Source organism: Thermobia domestica, chromosome 1 (assembly GCF_964235325.1).
Source record: "Thermobia domestica chromosome 1, izTheDome1.hap1.1, whole genome shotgun sequence".
Lineage (NCBI taxonomy): Eukaryota > Metazoa > Arthropoda > Insecta > Zygentoma > Lepismatidae > Thermobia > Thermobia domestica.
The window spans coordinates 54313983-54328199 of NC_137454.1; the positions used below are offsets into that span (position 1 = coordinate 54313983).

The 14217-nt window shown below is 29.5% G+C and overlaps 1 protein-coding gene across 1 annotated transcript; it reads left to right on the forward strand.

The window, feature by feature from the left end:
• Nucleotides 1-12669: 12669 nt before the first annotated feature.
• LOC145682851 (uncharacterized) lies at nucleotides 12670-13869 on the forward strand. The gene has a single exon (XM_081754225.1). The coding sequence runs from the start codon at nucleotides 12670-12672 to the stop codon at nucleotides 13867-13869; it is 1200 nt and encodes a 399-aa protein (XP_081610351.1).
• The last annotated feature ends 348 nt before the right edge of the window (nucleotides 13870-14217 follow it).

Sequence of the window (14217 nt, forward strand, 5' to 3'; positions counted from 1 at the left end):
ATCTTTAGAATGATGTTGTTAGTTGATATAGTGTTTCAATTATAGATTGAGGTTAATAATTTTCCATATAATAAATAGTATGATGTATTGTGTTAAGTGTAAGAAATCAACAGATACATAAATACATAACATTAGAATAGAACAAACAAAGAATGGAAGATATGTTAAGAAAGGTATATGTGTTGTATGTGGTACTAATAAATCCCAATTCATTAAAAAGCGCGATTGACTATATGAAGTTGAAGGTATTAGAGAAGACATTATAGAAGAAATTCATAAACCATCTAGAAAGAATTATGCTAGGTTAAGTGTTATTGTTAAAGGTATAGATGATTTATGGCAAGCTGATCTTGTGGAAATGGATAGTGGTGTGTTAAAAGGTGTTTCAAAATTAAATAAAGGTTATAGGTATTTACTAACAATTATAGATGTGTTTTCAAAATATGCGTTTACTGTTCCTGTTAAAGATAAGAGTGGGGAAAATGTTACAGAAGCATTTGAATCAGTGTTAAAAGTAAGAAAACCTAACAATTTACAAACTGACCAAGGTAAAGAGTTTTATAATAAAGAATTTGAAGATTTGATGGGAAAAAACAATATCAATCATTACTCAACATATCGTGGTAAAAAAGCTTCTGTTGTTGAAAGATTAAACAAAACACTTAAACAAAATATGTCGAAAAAATTTACTGTTCAAGGTAATTATAAGTGGTTAAAAATATTGCAAGGTTTGGTTGATGAATATAATAACAAAGTACATAGAACAATTGGTGTGAAACCTGTAGAAGTGAATAAGAAAAATGAGCATGCGATATTGAAAAAAGTGTATAAGAAAGAATATAAGTCTGTTAAGTTAAAGTATAAGATTGGTGATTATGTTCGTATAAGTAAAATTAAAGGTTTGTTTGAAAAAGGTTATACACCAAATTGGTCAGCAGAAGTGTTTGTTATTAATGAGGTTATACCATCTAATCCACCAACATATAAAATTAAAGATTTAAACAATGAAGAAGTTAAAGGAAGATTTTATGAACCAGAATTATTGAAAACTAAATATAAGGATGAGTATTTGGTTGAAAAAATATTGAGAAAGAAAGGTAATAAAGTGTTTGTTAAATGGTTAGGGTTTGATAATTTACATAATAGTTGGATAGATAAAGAAAATGTTGTAGTGTAAATTTAATGTGTTTAACTTTTATGAATATTTTCATACAAGGTAATAAAGTGTTTGTTAAATAATTAGGGTTTATTAAATGGTTAGGGTTTAACGATTTACATAATAATTAAATAATTAGGGTTTATTAAATGGTTAGGGTTTAATAATTTACATAAAAATTACATAAATAATTTGCATAATAATTAAATAATTAGAGTTTATTAAATGGTTAGGGTTTAATAATTCGCATAATAATTAAATAAATAATTTGCATAATAAATAAATAAATAATTTGCTTTAATAATTAAATAAATAATTTGCATAATAAATAAATAATTTGCATAATAATTAAATAAATAATTTGCATTAATAATTAAATAAATAATTTGCATAATAATTAAATAAATAAAAATAATATAATATTATAAATGTTGTAATGTAATTTAATTTGTTTAAACATGAAAAATATTATGAAAATGAATTAAAAAATGTGGTGAATATAAAAAATGATACAGTGTTTTTCATATAAGGTGTGTTATTATATAGAGAAACACTGTATCATTTTTTATGTCGACATTAACAGCTGTATTAGAAAAATAAGTATGCTAATGTTGGTATAAAAATATTATGAAAATGAATTAAAAAATTTAGTGAATATAAAATTACGATACAGTGTTTTTCCATATAAAATGAGTATGAATAATGTTAATTTTACTGGTGAGGAGATGAAGGAGATGTCAATTACAAAACTAAAACAAATATGTAAAGTCAAGAAAATCCGCGGCTATAGTTATTTAAATAAGAGTGAATTAATCAAAAAAATCGAACAATACCAAAATGAACCAGATGAATTGAAAGTTATATACACAATGAAAAGTTGATGAACTAAAAAACCATTGTAAAAGGAAGGGGATAAAAGGTTATTCTAAATTAAGAAAGGCTGAACTTATTGACCATATTATAAAATATGAAGATGAACAAAACAGATCACAAATTAGAAACATATTTCCATTTAAACAAGATGTTTTTGAAGAATCCAAACCACAACGAATACCAATTAAAGTAGAAACAAAGGAAACAGCAATACAGAAACGATTACAAACTATCACAATTGAAAACATAGGAGGATATAAAGATCCAGTGAAGTTTTTAAATATAAGTGGGAAAGTAGTTATTAACAAAATCAACGAAGAATTAAAGCACCACCCATTAAAAGTCAACCTTGTATTCATTTGTGATTATATTAAAGATAAAGAAGTACAAGAACGCAATTTTAAAACTATGAATGAAAGAATATTACAATCAACTGACTTAGATGAATATATAACCAATGCTAAACAAAAACTATGTAGAGAGATGGAGGAATTTCAAGGAAGAGGTTCAGGTTGGTCATTACATCAAATTAAATATTTAGAAATCAGATTAAATAAATATGTACCATTACGAGCTTCTTCCTATATTGACCTTCCTAAACCAATTAAAGATAAAAAAGCAGTGATTAATGTTCAAAATAAAGATAATAAATGTTTCTTATATTCTATTGCATGTTATTTAAAACCTATAGATCATCAATCACATCCTCAACGGCCTTCAAACTATACAGAAATTGTGGATGAATTACAAGAGAAATATTGTAAGGGTATTGAATTTCCTGTACAATTAAAAGATATAGTAAAGTTTGAAAAAAGAAGTAACATATCCATTAACGTGTATACCTATGATGATGAATATAATATATACCCACTTCAAATCACAAAAAATAAGCAGGATAAACACATCAATTTATTATATGTAAAAGATGAAAATAATGATCACTTTTGTTGGATAAAGGATTTATCAAGATTAATAAGAAGTCAAGTAACAAAGCATAAGGAAAAATTATACTTTTGTGATAGGTGTTTAACAAGATATTTTAGAAATGAGATACAATTACAAGAACATGAACTATATTGTAAGGAGCATGAATCTGTTAGAATAGAACTTCCAAAACCATATAACAATCAAATACAATTTCAAAATTATAATAGATCATTGAGGGTACCATTTGCGATATATGCCGATTTTGAATGCTTGTTATGTAAAATGGATGTAGACCATAATTGTTCTAAAACTGTGAAGTATCAAAAGCATTTACCAATGAGTTTCGGTTATTACATCAAATACTCAAATGGTATGTATAAAAGGCCTGTTAGTTATATTGGTTTAGATGCTGCAAAGGTGTTTGTGGAGAATTTAAAACAAGAAGCAATAGAAATAAAGAAAATATATAACAAAACAGTTGAAATGATTGACCTAACTAAAGATGAGGAAAATAGATATAATAATTCCAATAGTTGTCATATATGTGAGAGAAACTTGAATGATTTACCACCAGCAATTGAAAAACAAATAAATATGTTAAATAAGAAAATAAAATTCGCTAAAAATAATGATAGCATGGTTGAAAAATTAGAAGAATGGAAACATGAATTAGGTAAATGTTTGAAAAATATAAATATAAATAAAGCAAAAGTAAGAGATCATGATCATTTAACTGGAAAGTTTAGAGGTGCAGCTCACAGTTATTGTAACTTAAGCTATCGAAATCCTAATTTTATTCCAGTATTTATTCACAATTTAAGTGGTTATGATACTCACCTGTTTGTTAAAGAACTTGCTTATGATAAGAATGAAATAAAACTAATTGCAAATAATGAGGAAAAATATATAACATACTCAAAATATGTGAAGGTTGATAAAAAGAATGGAATTAATTTACGATTTCTGGATTCATTTACGTTTATGTCAAGGGGTTTAGCAGAACTAGCAAATAACCTTACAAAAGAACAATATAGAGAAACGTTAAAGTATTTCACTAATGATTTATTAGATTTAGTAATTAAAAAAGGTGTGTACCCATATGATTATATTGACTCAATTGAAAGATTAGAAGAAACAAAACTACCTTCAAGGAAATGTTCTTTAATAAACTTACTAACACCAACATCAGTGATGAAGATTATGAGCATGCGAAAAATGTTTGGAAGTCATTCAATATTAAAAATCTAGGTGAATATACAGAACTTTATAACAGAAGAGATGTATTAATATTAGCCGATGTATTTGAAAATTTTAGAGATGTGTGTTTAAAGGCATATGGTTTCGATCCTGCTTGGTATTTCACTGCTCCTGGTTTATCGTGGGATTCAATGTTAAAGGTGACTAAAATCGAACTAGAAATGTTAACTGACTATGACAAAATATTAATGATTGAAAAAGGTATAAGAGGTGGAATTTCACAATGTAGTAAGAGGTATGTAAAAGCAAATAATAAGTATATGAAAAGTTATAATAAAGATGAACTTTCAAAGTATTTAACTTATCTAAATGCAAATAATTTATATGGATGGGCAATGAGTCAATACATGCCTTACAAAGACTTTAAATGGGTTCAACCTTACATAAACATAATGAATATCCCAGATGATTCAGAAACTGGCTACATATTAGAAGTTGATTTAGAATATCCAGAATACTTACATGGTAAACATACAGATCTACCATTAGCTCCAGAAAATATGTGCCCACCAGGATCGAAACAATCAAAATTATTAACAACGCTTTACAATAAAGAAAGATATGTTATTCACTATAGAAATTTAAAATTATATATGTCACTTGGAATGATATTAAAGAAAATTCACCGAGTATTAGAGTTCAAGCAATCAAACTGGTTAAAGGAATATATTGATCTAAATACAAATATGAGAACGCAAGCTAAGAATAATTTCGAGAAAGATTTTTACAAGTTAATGAATAATAGTGTATTTGGTAAAACAATGGAAAACATTAGAAAGAGGCCATCAATTACTTTAGAATGTGATCCAATGAGGGTGGAAAAGTTAATAGCAAAACCGAACTTTGATTATAGAACAATATTTACTGAAGATTTGTGTGCGATACATATGAAAAAAAAGAAAAATTGATCTTCAACAAACCTATATATGTTGGTATGAGTGTGTTAGATTTATCAAAACTATTAATGTATGACTTCCAATACAACATTATGAAACCTAAATATGATATTGATATAAACTTATGTTATACGGATACTGATAGTTTTATATATGAAATTGGGACAGATGACTTCTACAAAGACTTAAATGAAATGATTGATTTATTTGATACAAGTGATTATGAAAAGGATAATCAATATGGAATACCATTAGTAAACAAAAAAGTATTAGGAAAGATGAAGGATGAAAACAATGGTAAAATAATGACAGAATTTATTGGGTTAAGGTCGAAAATGTATGCCTTTAAAGTTGAAAATAAAGAGGAGAAAAAAGCAAAAGGAATAACAAAATGTGTAGTAGCTAAAGGGTTACAATTTGATGATTATAAGCAAACCCTATTCAATGATATGAAAACATATAAAAATATAAATCTAATTCGAAGTTGTAAGCATGATGTGTATACCATAGCTGTAAATAAATTAGCTTTAGATTCGAATGATGATAAAAGATATATATTAGAGGGTGGTGTAAGTACATTAGCTTGGGGGCATTATAAGATATAGTTAAAATGTATTTAAGTGTAGTTTAGTTTTAGGTCATATTAATTAACTTTTATGTGTAGTTTAGTTTTAGGTCATATTTAATTAACTTTTATGTATAGTGTAGTTAGGTTTTAGGTCATATTTAATTAACTTTTATGTATAGTGTAGTTTAGTTTTAGGTCATATTTAATTAACTTTTATGTATAGTTTAGTTTAGTTTTAGGTCATATTTAATTAACTTTTATGTATAGTTTAGTTTATTTTTAGGTCATATTTAATTAACTTTTATGTATAGTTTAGTTTTAGGTCATATTTAATTAACTTTTATGTATAGTTTATTTTTAGGTTATATTTAATTAACTTTTATGTATAGTTTAGTTTATTTTTAGGTCATATTTAATTAACTTTTATGTATAGTTTAGTTTTAGGTCATATTTAATTAACTTTTATGTATAGTTTAGTTTATTTTTAGGTCATATTTAATTAACTTTTATGTATAGTTTAGTTTTAGGTCATATTTAATTAACTTTTATGTATAGTTTAGTTTTAGGTAAAATTTATATTTTTAAGCCATAAAAGTTGTTTTTGTAATTTTATCCTTAGACATAGGCAACCAGTAATGCATAAAAATAATTGTTTTGTAGTCTAGTATTTATGTCCTGTTTACATTTCCTTAATACATTCTTACATAGTGAAGATTTTAGATTTTTTTATAATTTTATCCTTAGACATAGACAACCAGTAACGCGTTAGAAAAAAATTATAAGAAAATAGAAACCATTTACCGTTTGAATTTTGAAAATCGGTTAATATTTGACGATTTTATAGCAAGTTCAAAATTTCGGGAATTTTTTACGGGTTTATTTTTGAGTTTTCGGGAAAATGTTATTCTTTAAAAAAGTCTTAAAATTTTATTTGACTTATGGTAGCATTTTTATTTTTTCGATTTGTTGAAATTTTGTGGAGATATTGAAAAAGGGGAAAGTATCCTTTGGGTTATGCAACCATCTATGCATTTTAGAAAATTGGTTATGTTATTAGTATTCATTTGCCGTTTGAATTTTTGAAATCGGTTAATTAGGGACCGAGGTATAAAATAATAACGTTATTTGGGGTGACTTCCAGTGTTGCCAACTAATTTTTAACAATTATCATATTTATTAGTAATGGGCTGAATTCATCCCTATATGTTTTAAAGCGATATCTTGAAAAATTAAAATCCTGGAACGTTCCGAAAAAATGTATGGAGTTGGATACACTGACTTTTTCTTTTTTGAACATTAATGTTTTAGCTATATTTACCACCTAGGTGACTATGATCAATAAGTTACTCACCTACTCAATAGATGGTGTGGCATGCGGTATGTTTCAGAATTATAAAAGCTAGAGATTTGCGGACAGATTTTGTATCAAGAATTTTCTTCAAAGTGATGACCGTGAATCGAAAAAAGCGGGACTGACAAGAAGCCGTGACACCTAGGACAGACAGCCTGGACAGACAGCCAGGACGGACAGTTTTGGTGTTGTTATTATTACATACTCAGAAGAAAGAGAGAAGGAAACTGAATTGTAAATGTGTGCGTGTGTGCTGTGTTGGGTTGTATAAATACAGGCGGCAAAATGCTAAATTCGTTATTTTTTATCCGATTTTGATAATTCAAACGGCATTTAAAAGAGTATGTATCAGAGTTTAAAACGCAATTGTTCATTCTTGTTAAATGTTGTTAAATTTAGTGATTTTTTTGTTTTGTAACTAGATTTAGTGATTTTTTGTAACCAGATTTATTGATTTTTTGAATTCAAAACCGGTTATAACTAGATTTTTTGATTTTTTGTAACTAAATTTAGTGATTTTTTTATTTTTGTAACTGGATTTAGTAATTTTTTTGAACCAGGTTTCTTGATTTTTTGTAACTAAATTTAATGATAGAATATGTTAGAAGTTATTATGAGTAAGATAGAAGTTATTTGATATGGTGATAGAAGTTATTTGGGAAATAGGGAGTGCGGTAGAAATTATTAGGGGTAGTTTACAAGTTATTTGGAGGTAGGGGGATGCGCTATTGTTATTAGGGGTGTGCTATTATTATTGATGGTGTGCTAGATTGTTATTGGAAATGATGAAGTGGCGCAGAATCCCCACCCCACCCCTACTAAAATGAGACGAAAACGTGCACAAATAAGTTGTCCAAACAGGCGAATGACTATTCGAGAGCTTTCCGAAAAACTAAATACCTCATACGGGTCCGTCAAAAGCAGTTCAAACACCGATTAAATGCACAAATGACTTCCTTCTTCACCACGAAAATGCGCCGTGCTATATCTTGCTTTTCAACCGCGAGTTTAGCCGAAAAAATATTCCTGTCTGTCTACATATACCGTGATCTCCAAAAATAGCACTATGGGACTCCTGGCTGTTCCTAAAAGTTAAAATCGTACTTAAATGAAATCCGTTTTAACGCATTTCCTTACGTCGAGAGAGCCACAAAAGAGCAGCTGAACGTCCTTCCAAAAGAAACATTCCAGAAATACTTCCAGTCATGAATTCAACATTGGGATAAGAGTATTACCAGCCAAGGACAGTATTTTGAAGCAGATTAAATCAAATTCCATGTAAGCTTTTTTAGTATTTTCTTTCTAATAAAATTATTTATCGTATTATTTGATCACACCTCGCACAATTCAACATTTTAGAGTCCCAATATAAGAAAATTCACCAGCGGAAATGACAATTGCGTAGATATAATTTTAATTTATATTCATCAAAGTACATTCCTTAAAGGAAGAATTTTGTGACTTAGGAACTTGTCGGTATGTCTATTACGCTGAGTTGAATTTATAGAGAAAAAAATAGTTTCATGACACTTTAGTCGAATAAACACACAAAGGAGAAAATGTTGGTGTTAAATAATTCAGACTCTACATAAAGGCTCTTATTATCGATTCGTCATTACCAAGATTGTTATATATTACGTATAACTGAATTCTTGTTTGTTATTATTGGTTAGTTGACCCATGCTATAATATCAATTTAAGAGTATAATGTTGAGAACATGTATAAGTATTGAATATAACGTACTATAATGATAGTGCCCATGGAACACGTTGTTCTTTTCTGTTATACAGACACTCAATAGGAATACATTATTTATAGCTCAACTATTCATTATAGGTGTTTGTATTAATGTTATCCTTAATTGAAGGTAATTTACAATAGAACAACTCTAATATAGTTGTAGATATGTTACAACTGTTATGTAATATAAATAAAGTTGTTCCTACTTGTATACTTCAGTTATTCTCAATAGGTTCTTTCCATGTACGATTAAGTGAATAATTTATTATTGCTCAAGCCCATTATTGTATATTGACATAGTTATTCGTTTCAGTTTTTCTTTTATGCTTTAAAGAAACGCAATATCCTATACATTGGTATGGTAGAAAAATCCGTTCCCTTTTGATCATCATAATCCTTGAGAGCTTTAAGGAAAAGAAAGAAATAAAATAATATTTAATGTAAAGTTTAATGGAAATGCGTTCATTTATCATATATGCTATAAAATACTTTGTGTAAGTTTGCAACAATGAGAGTACGAAAATGTAAAAGTTACTTGATATTACTTGCTTGTAACCAGTGAAAGGTAAGTTATTTGCTCGACTTTTTATGTTGTTAATAATAACTTTTGCTCTTTAAAAATAAATGACATTATTATAATGCCTAAATCGTAAATAGTAGACATAAATATGGAATATTTACTAAGTGAGGGAATCAGAAATATGCTATATTATTGTTAGTAGATACATATAGTCAACTGAATCTTGTTAGTACACTAGAAATAGATTATCATTAATATTGAAGGTATGAGGTTTGATGTTAGAGATAACGTAATATTATATGGGTTGAAGAAACCAACTTTATATTCCATACTTTTGTATTTCAAACTAAAAGTAATAAACATAATTGACAGTGAGAAAATGAGAATAAAATGAAATTTTAGAGCTTTACACCCCACGGTTATGCCAGCTAGACTAAAGGAGACGGTGATGATGAGAAATGAATGAAATGATGAAAGTGGGAGCAAACGGGAGAACCCCAGCACACGGTGTTTGTCCACCACAAAGTACACATGGCGCGAGCTGGGATAGAACCATAGACTCTATGGATCAGAGGTGAACGCTCTACCACTGAGCCACCGCGACTCCCAGTGAGGAAACGGTAGAGCTTTTGAAAATATAAGGCAACTGAAGTATGTATAGATATCATGACACAATAACTCAACGGGTTCGATTCCCGGCGGGAGCTCATGTGGTTCGGATTCCACGTTAATCAGTAGGTCCACGTCTCATATAGCCTCGCTGCTGAAAGGGACGCTCAACTAAAATAAACTCAACTCAACAATAGCTCAAACTCATATAGTCTTAGATCGAATATGAGTAGCAATCCTTAATAAGGACGAATTACAAGTTGACTCTCTCTATTTAAAGTAGACATGAAATGCTGACAAAAAATGTATTGATTTATGTCTTAACTTCATGGCATTTTATGAAATAATATTTGGAAAACTTATCACAGCTTACTATAATTGTTTGGTCAAGAACGATCATTACAAGTCAACTTTGGAACTTCTTTAAGAAGGGAATTGCCTGGGTGTTATTCGCATCTATTGAACAATTATCTTTATTTACTTTAAAGTACAATTAAGTATTAATATCTTTACAAGCGAAGGCATCTTTTGCATGATGTACTCTAACGGATACAAGTAACTATATATCGTCGCATGCGAGAACCAGAGGAACGTAACTCCAGAAATGTGGTTTTCGTTTCCTTCATGCTTGGATATCATTTTGAAAGCCCCACTTGGTGTAAATGGAACGTAACGCCATCTGTTCTCCTTGTCGATCATCTTTTGTAATGTAGCTCAATTACCATCTTATTAAAAACACATCTTTGTTAGGAAATAATATGTTTGTCCTCTCGCCTGTAAACCTACGAAAATGGAGTTACGTTTCTCTGCTTCTTATGCGATGATATGAAAGGAAATTATGGTCACAGAGTTCTTACGAGCGTACATATCCGGAATAACTGAACAAAGAATATTAATCAATCTCTATTCCTCCATTCCCTTAATTTCCAGTTTCTAGTATATATTTTTGAAGGACGAAACTAATTACATATAGTACCCTAACAATGTTCCCTTAAACTTCTTACTCAGTAGGCTAGGTAAGTGCCTATAACCTTTAAAGAATTCTAAATTTTGTAATACAATTCAAGCCTATGTGATATGTACATTAAGAAGTGAACGTTGATCTATTTTGTATCAATCGATCAGCCAATTCATACGATATTCTTTATTAATGGTCCAACTGTTCGAATCAGCTATTATGCTAATCTCAAATGGGGCATTAAATATGACATGTTTTTTTAATTACCATCAGAACTTAGATTGTTGATAGTTTTAATTATAGTATAAAGAGATCAGCCTTCGTTTACAGCTTTATGATCACTATTGTAAAGCCGGAAACAATATTTAACTATAGGTTGGAGCTATTATTTCTTATACCTCCAACCTATACTTAATATTGCTTCTGACTGTACAATAGTATTCATTTATGATATATAATTGGTTGAGCACATTTTTAAACAGGTATCTATTCGAGTATGATAAGCAAATAACAAAATACAAATATTAGAAAATTAAGACTGGCCACTAGAACGGCATTAGTCGCACAGAAGGGCAATAGTTCTCCATTTAAAATTTAATATTTACAGTTAATTTTTATTGTGTATAAATTCTATGTAAATGGATTATTTAACTACTTTTAATGAGATAGGATCTATTAAGGTAATAAAAAGTAATAAATTGTAATAATGACAGAATTTACTGGAAAGTTAAAAAAATCCATCTGAGGACTATTATCCTTCACGCGACTACTTCAGTGTTAAGTAATATTCCGAAGTCGATGCCAGAAAATAAAACATGGCATAAATAGGGCACTCAGTGTAAAAGGGAACCAAGTCCACGTTTGGTCGTTCTAGACATATTTCATCTTTAAGATCTCTATTTAAAGATCTTTCCAGAGCTTAACACATTGGTGTCCAGATATTCTAAAAGTAGAAAACAGTAATAACGTTTTACAATCAGACTTGATTCTTTGTACTACGAACGGTCGTTAATTAACATTACGTATATAATTCTAAGTACAATTGTAATTTTTTATAAATAAAATTTTCTGTTCTATTTTAGGTTTACCTCTAGCTTAAACCAAACCAAAATTATAACTACAGAATTTTCGTGAAAGAAGTTTTTGTTGACAAATTCAAATGAGAAGACTAATTATTATAGTATTTTTAAACACATACCAAAGTAATGGTTACTTGATAGGAACCAGCCTTACAAGGGACAGTCTTCATTTCAGAATGTCAGATAGTATTTCGTCAATTTGCTCAGCACACTGCAGCAGTACAAATCAACTAAGCATTATTAGTATGATGAATATGGATGAAGATGTTAGTTTATTTCTTCGGTCTTTATACTCTAACTGTGATGCGCCTTTAACCATAGAGTACTTTACTGAAAGCAACGAAACGACCAAGAAGTTATCATTCAATAACAATCGGCCAATTGGCAAAAGTGAATGTTTTGGTTTCATCATCAACAATGTTGATCATGTCCCCAACATTTTGGATCTGGTTCAGCAACTTAGTTATTGGAATGGAAGAGCAGTGATTACTGTTGTTTCTACTAATAATATTTCCGACACTGATTTAAGGAAAATATTTTATTTCTTCTGGAGAATCAAATCTTCAAATGTAATTGTATTGATACGAAAGCAACCCTGCGTTAGGTTTGATGTTTCATATGAAGCAGGATGTGTAGTGTTTGTTACTTACAACCAATTTGAGTCAAAATTTTATCAGCAACCCGACATATTGGGGAAATATGTGCCAGATTTTACTTCTTTTTTCCAAAATAAAATGCAAAATGTGCAAGGCTACTCTCTGGACGTTTTGGTATACAATCCAGTTCAATGGAAGACAATTGAATTGAAAGATGACGGGACATATGATTTAAAAAATGAAATACTTCATTCAATAGTAAAGCATATGAACTTCACTCCAAGACCAATAATGAGGGACAAAGATCAAATCTTGGAAGTTCAGTTTTTTGAAGTAGTGCCTAAACTAAGTTCTTTAGCAGACGTCACGACATACGCGATCCCTATATTCTTAGGTTGGTACGACATAATAGAGTATACGACCGTAACTTACTACACTGTGTTTACTTTTATTACTCCGAGAGCGAGCCCTGTCCCACAGTGGATGAATCTTTTCCTGCCTTTCAATGAACGTTTATGGGCTATGATTGCATCATTGTTCGTATTTATCATTGTAGTTGAACAGTGCAATCGTTTAATCCTCAAACAAAGTGATCAAACGGTTAGTATTGTGGACACGTTTCTTTATGTTTTCTCGATTGCTCTTGAAGTGTCAGTGCGTGTTCCTTCCAATTTAGCTCTAAAAGTAACGTTTATTCTTTCAGTGACAGGGTTTCTCATTATTAGTTGTCTGTATCAAAGCTCTTTAGTAAGTTACACCGTTAATCCCCAGTTTTACCCTGTAATTGAAACAAGAGAAGATGTTGCGAAATCTAGTCTCCCAATTATAATATATCAAGCATATGTAGGTCTAATATCAGATAAATCTGATCCAGTAATGAGAGAAATATCAGCACGGGCGAAGTTAGGCGATGGAGCAGTGTCCATTGGTATACTTGCAAACAGACAGGACCGAATTGTAATTGATTTGGATCCTGTCGCTAGAATCGTGGCCAAAAAGTGCAAACCACATAAAAGTGGTCCTGTCTTTCATATTTCCAGCGATCATTTAGGGTTACTTTTGCAAAGCATCCCTTTACGTAAGCACTCCCCGTATCTTCCAAGAATGAATAGTTTAGTGCAGAAGCTTATAGAATCAGGTTTAGTTGCTAAGTGGTCGAAAGCATTTTACGAAGGTCACAGTTTAGATCGTGCACATCATCGCACTACAGAAGAAGACATTGCGTTATCTCTTTACCATCTTCAAGCATCGTTTTACTTTTACGGATTTGGGACATTCATAAGTGTGGTCGTTTTCATGATAGAATTATATCAAAAACTTAAAACAAAAGGAAAATAGACGAAATTTATTTTTAAGTAGATATAGCAACATTACTAAAAAATGCAAACACCGGATGAGAATAATTACCCAACAACAAATGTTGAAAGAATAACTTTCTAATAAAACATTTACATGAATAATAATATTAACCTTGATCGAAAAAATATGACATAGACCTCAGTTAATAAGAGTAGAATTCACATACGTAAGAATAAAATCTTATGTATATATTATAGTTATATTTAAATCTGATATGGGTTATTGACTCAAGATGTTTTAACTAGCAGCACGTAGAGTTCGTAGAGACGTAATCAAAACATAAATTCATCTCTACTAAGATATACAGTTTTAATTTTTTTTTTTTTT

What these genes read in the sequence shown, in the direction of transcription:
- LOC145682851 (XM_081754225.1), top strand. Translation starts at nt 12,670, where the DNA reads ATGCAAAATGTGCAAGGCTACTCTCTGGACGTTTTGGTATACAATCCA.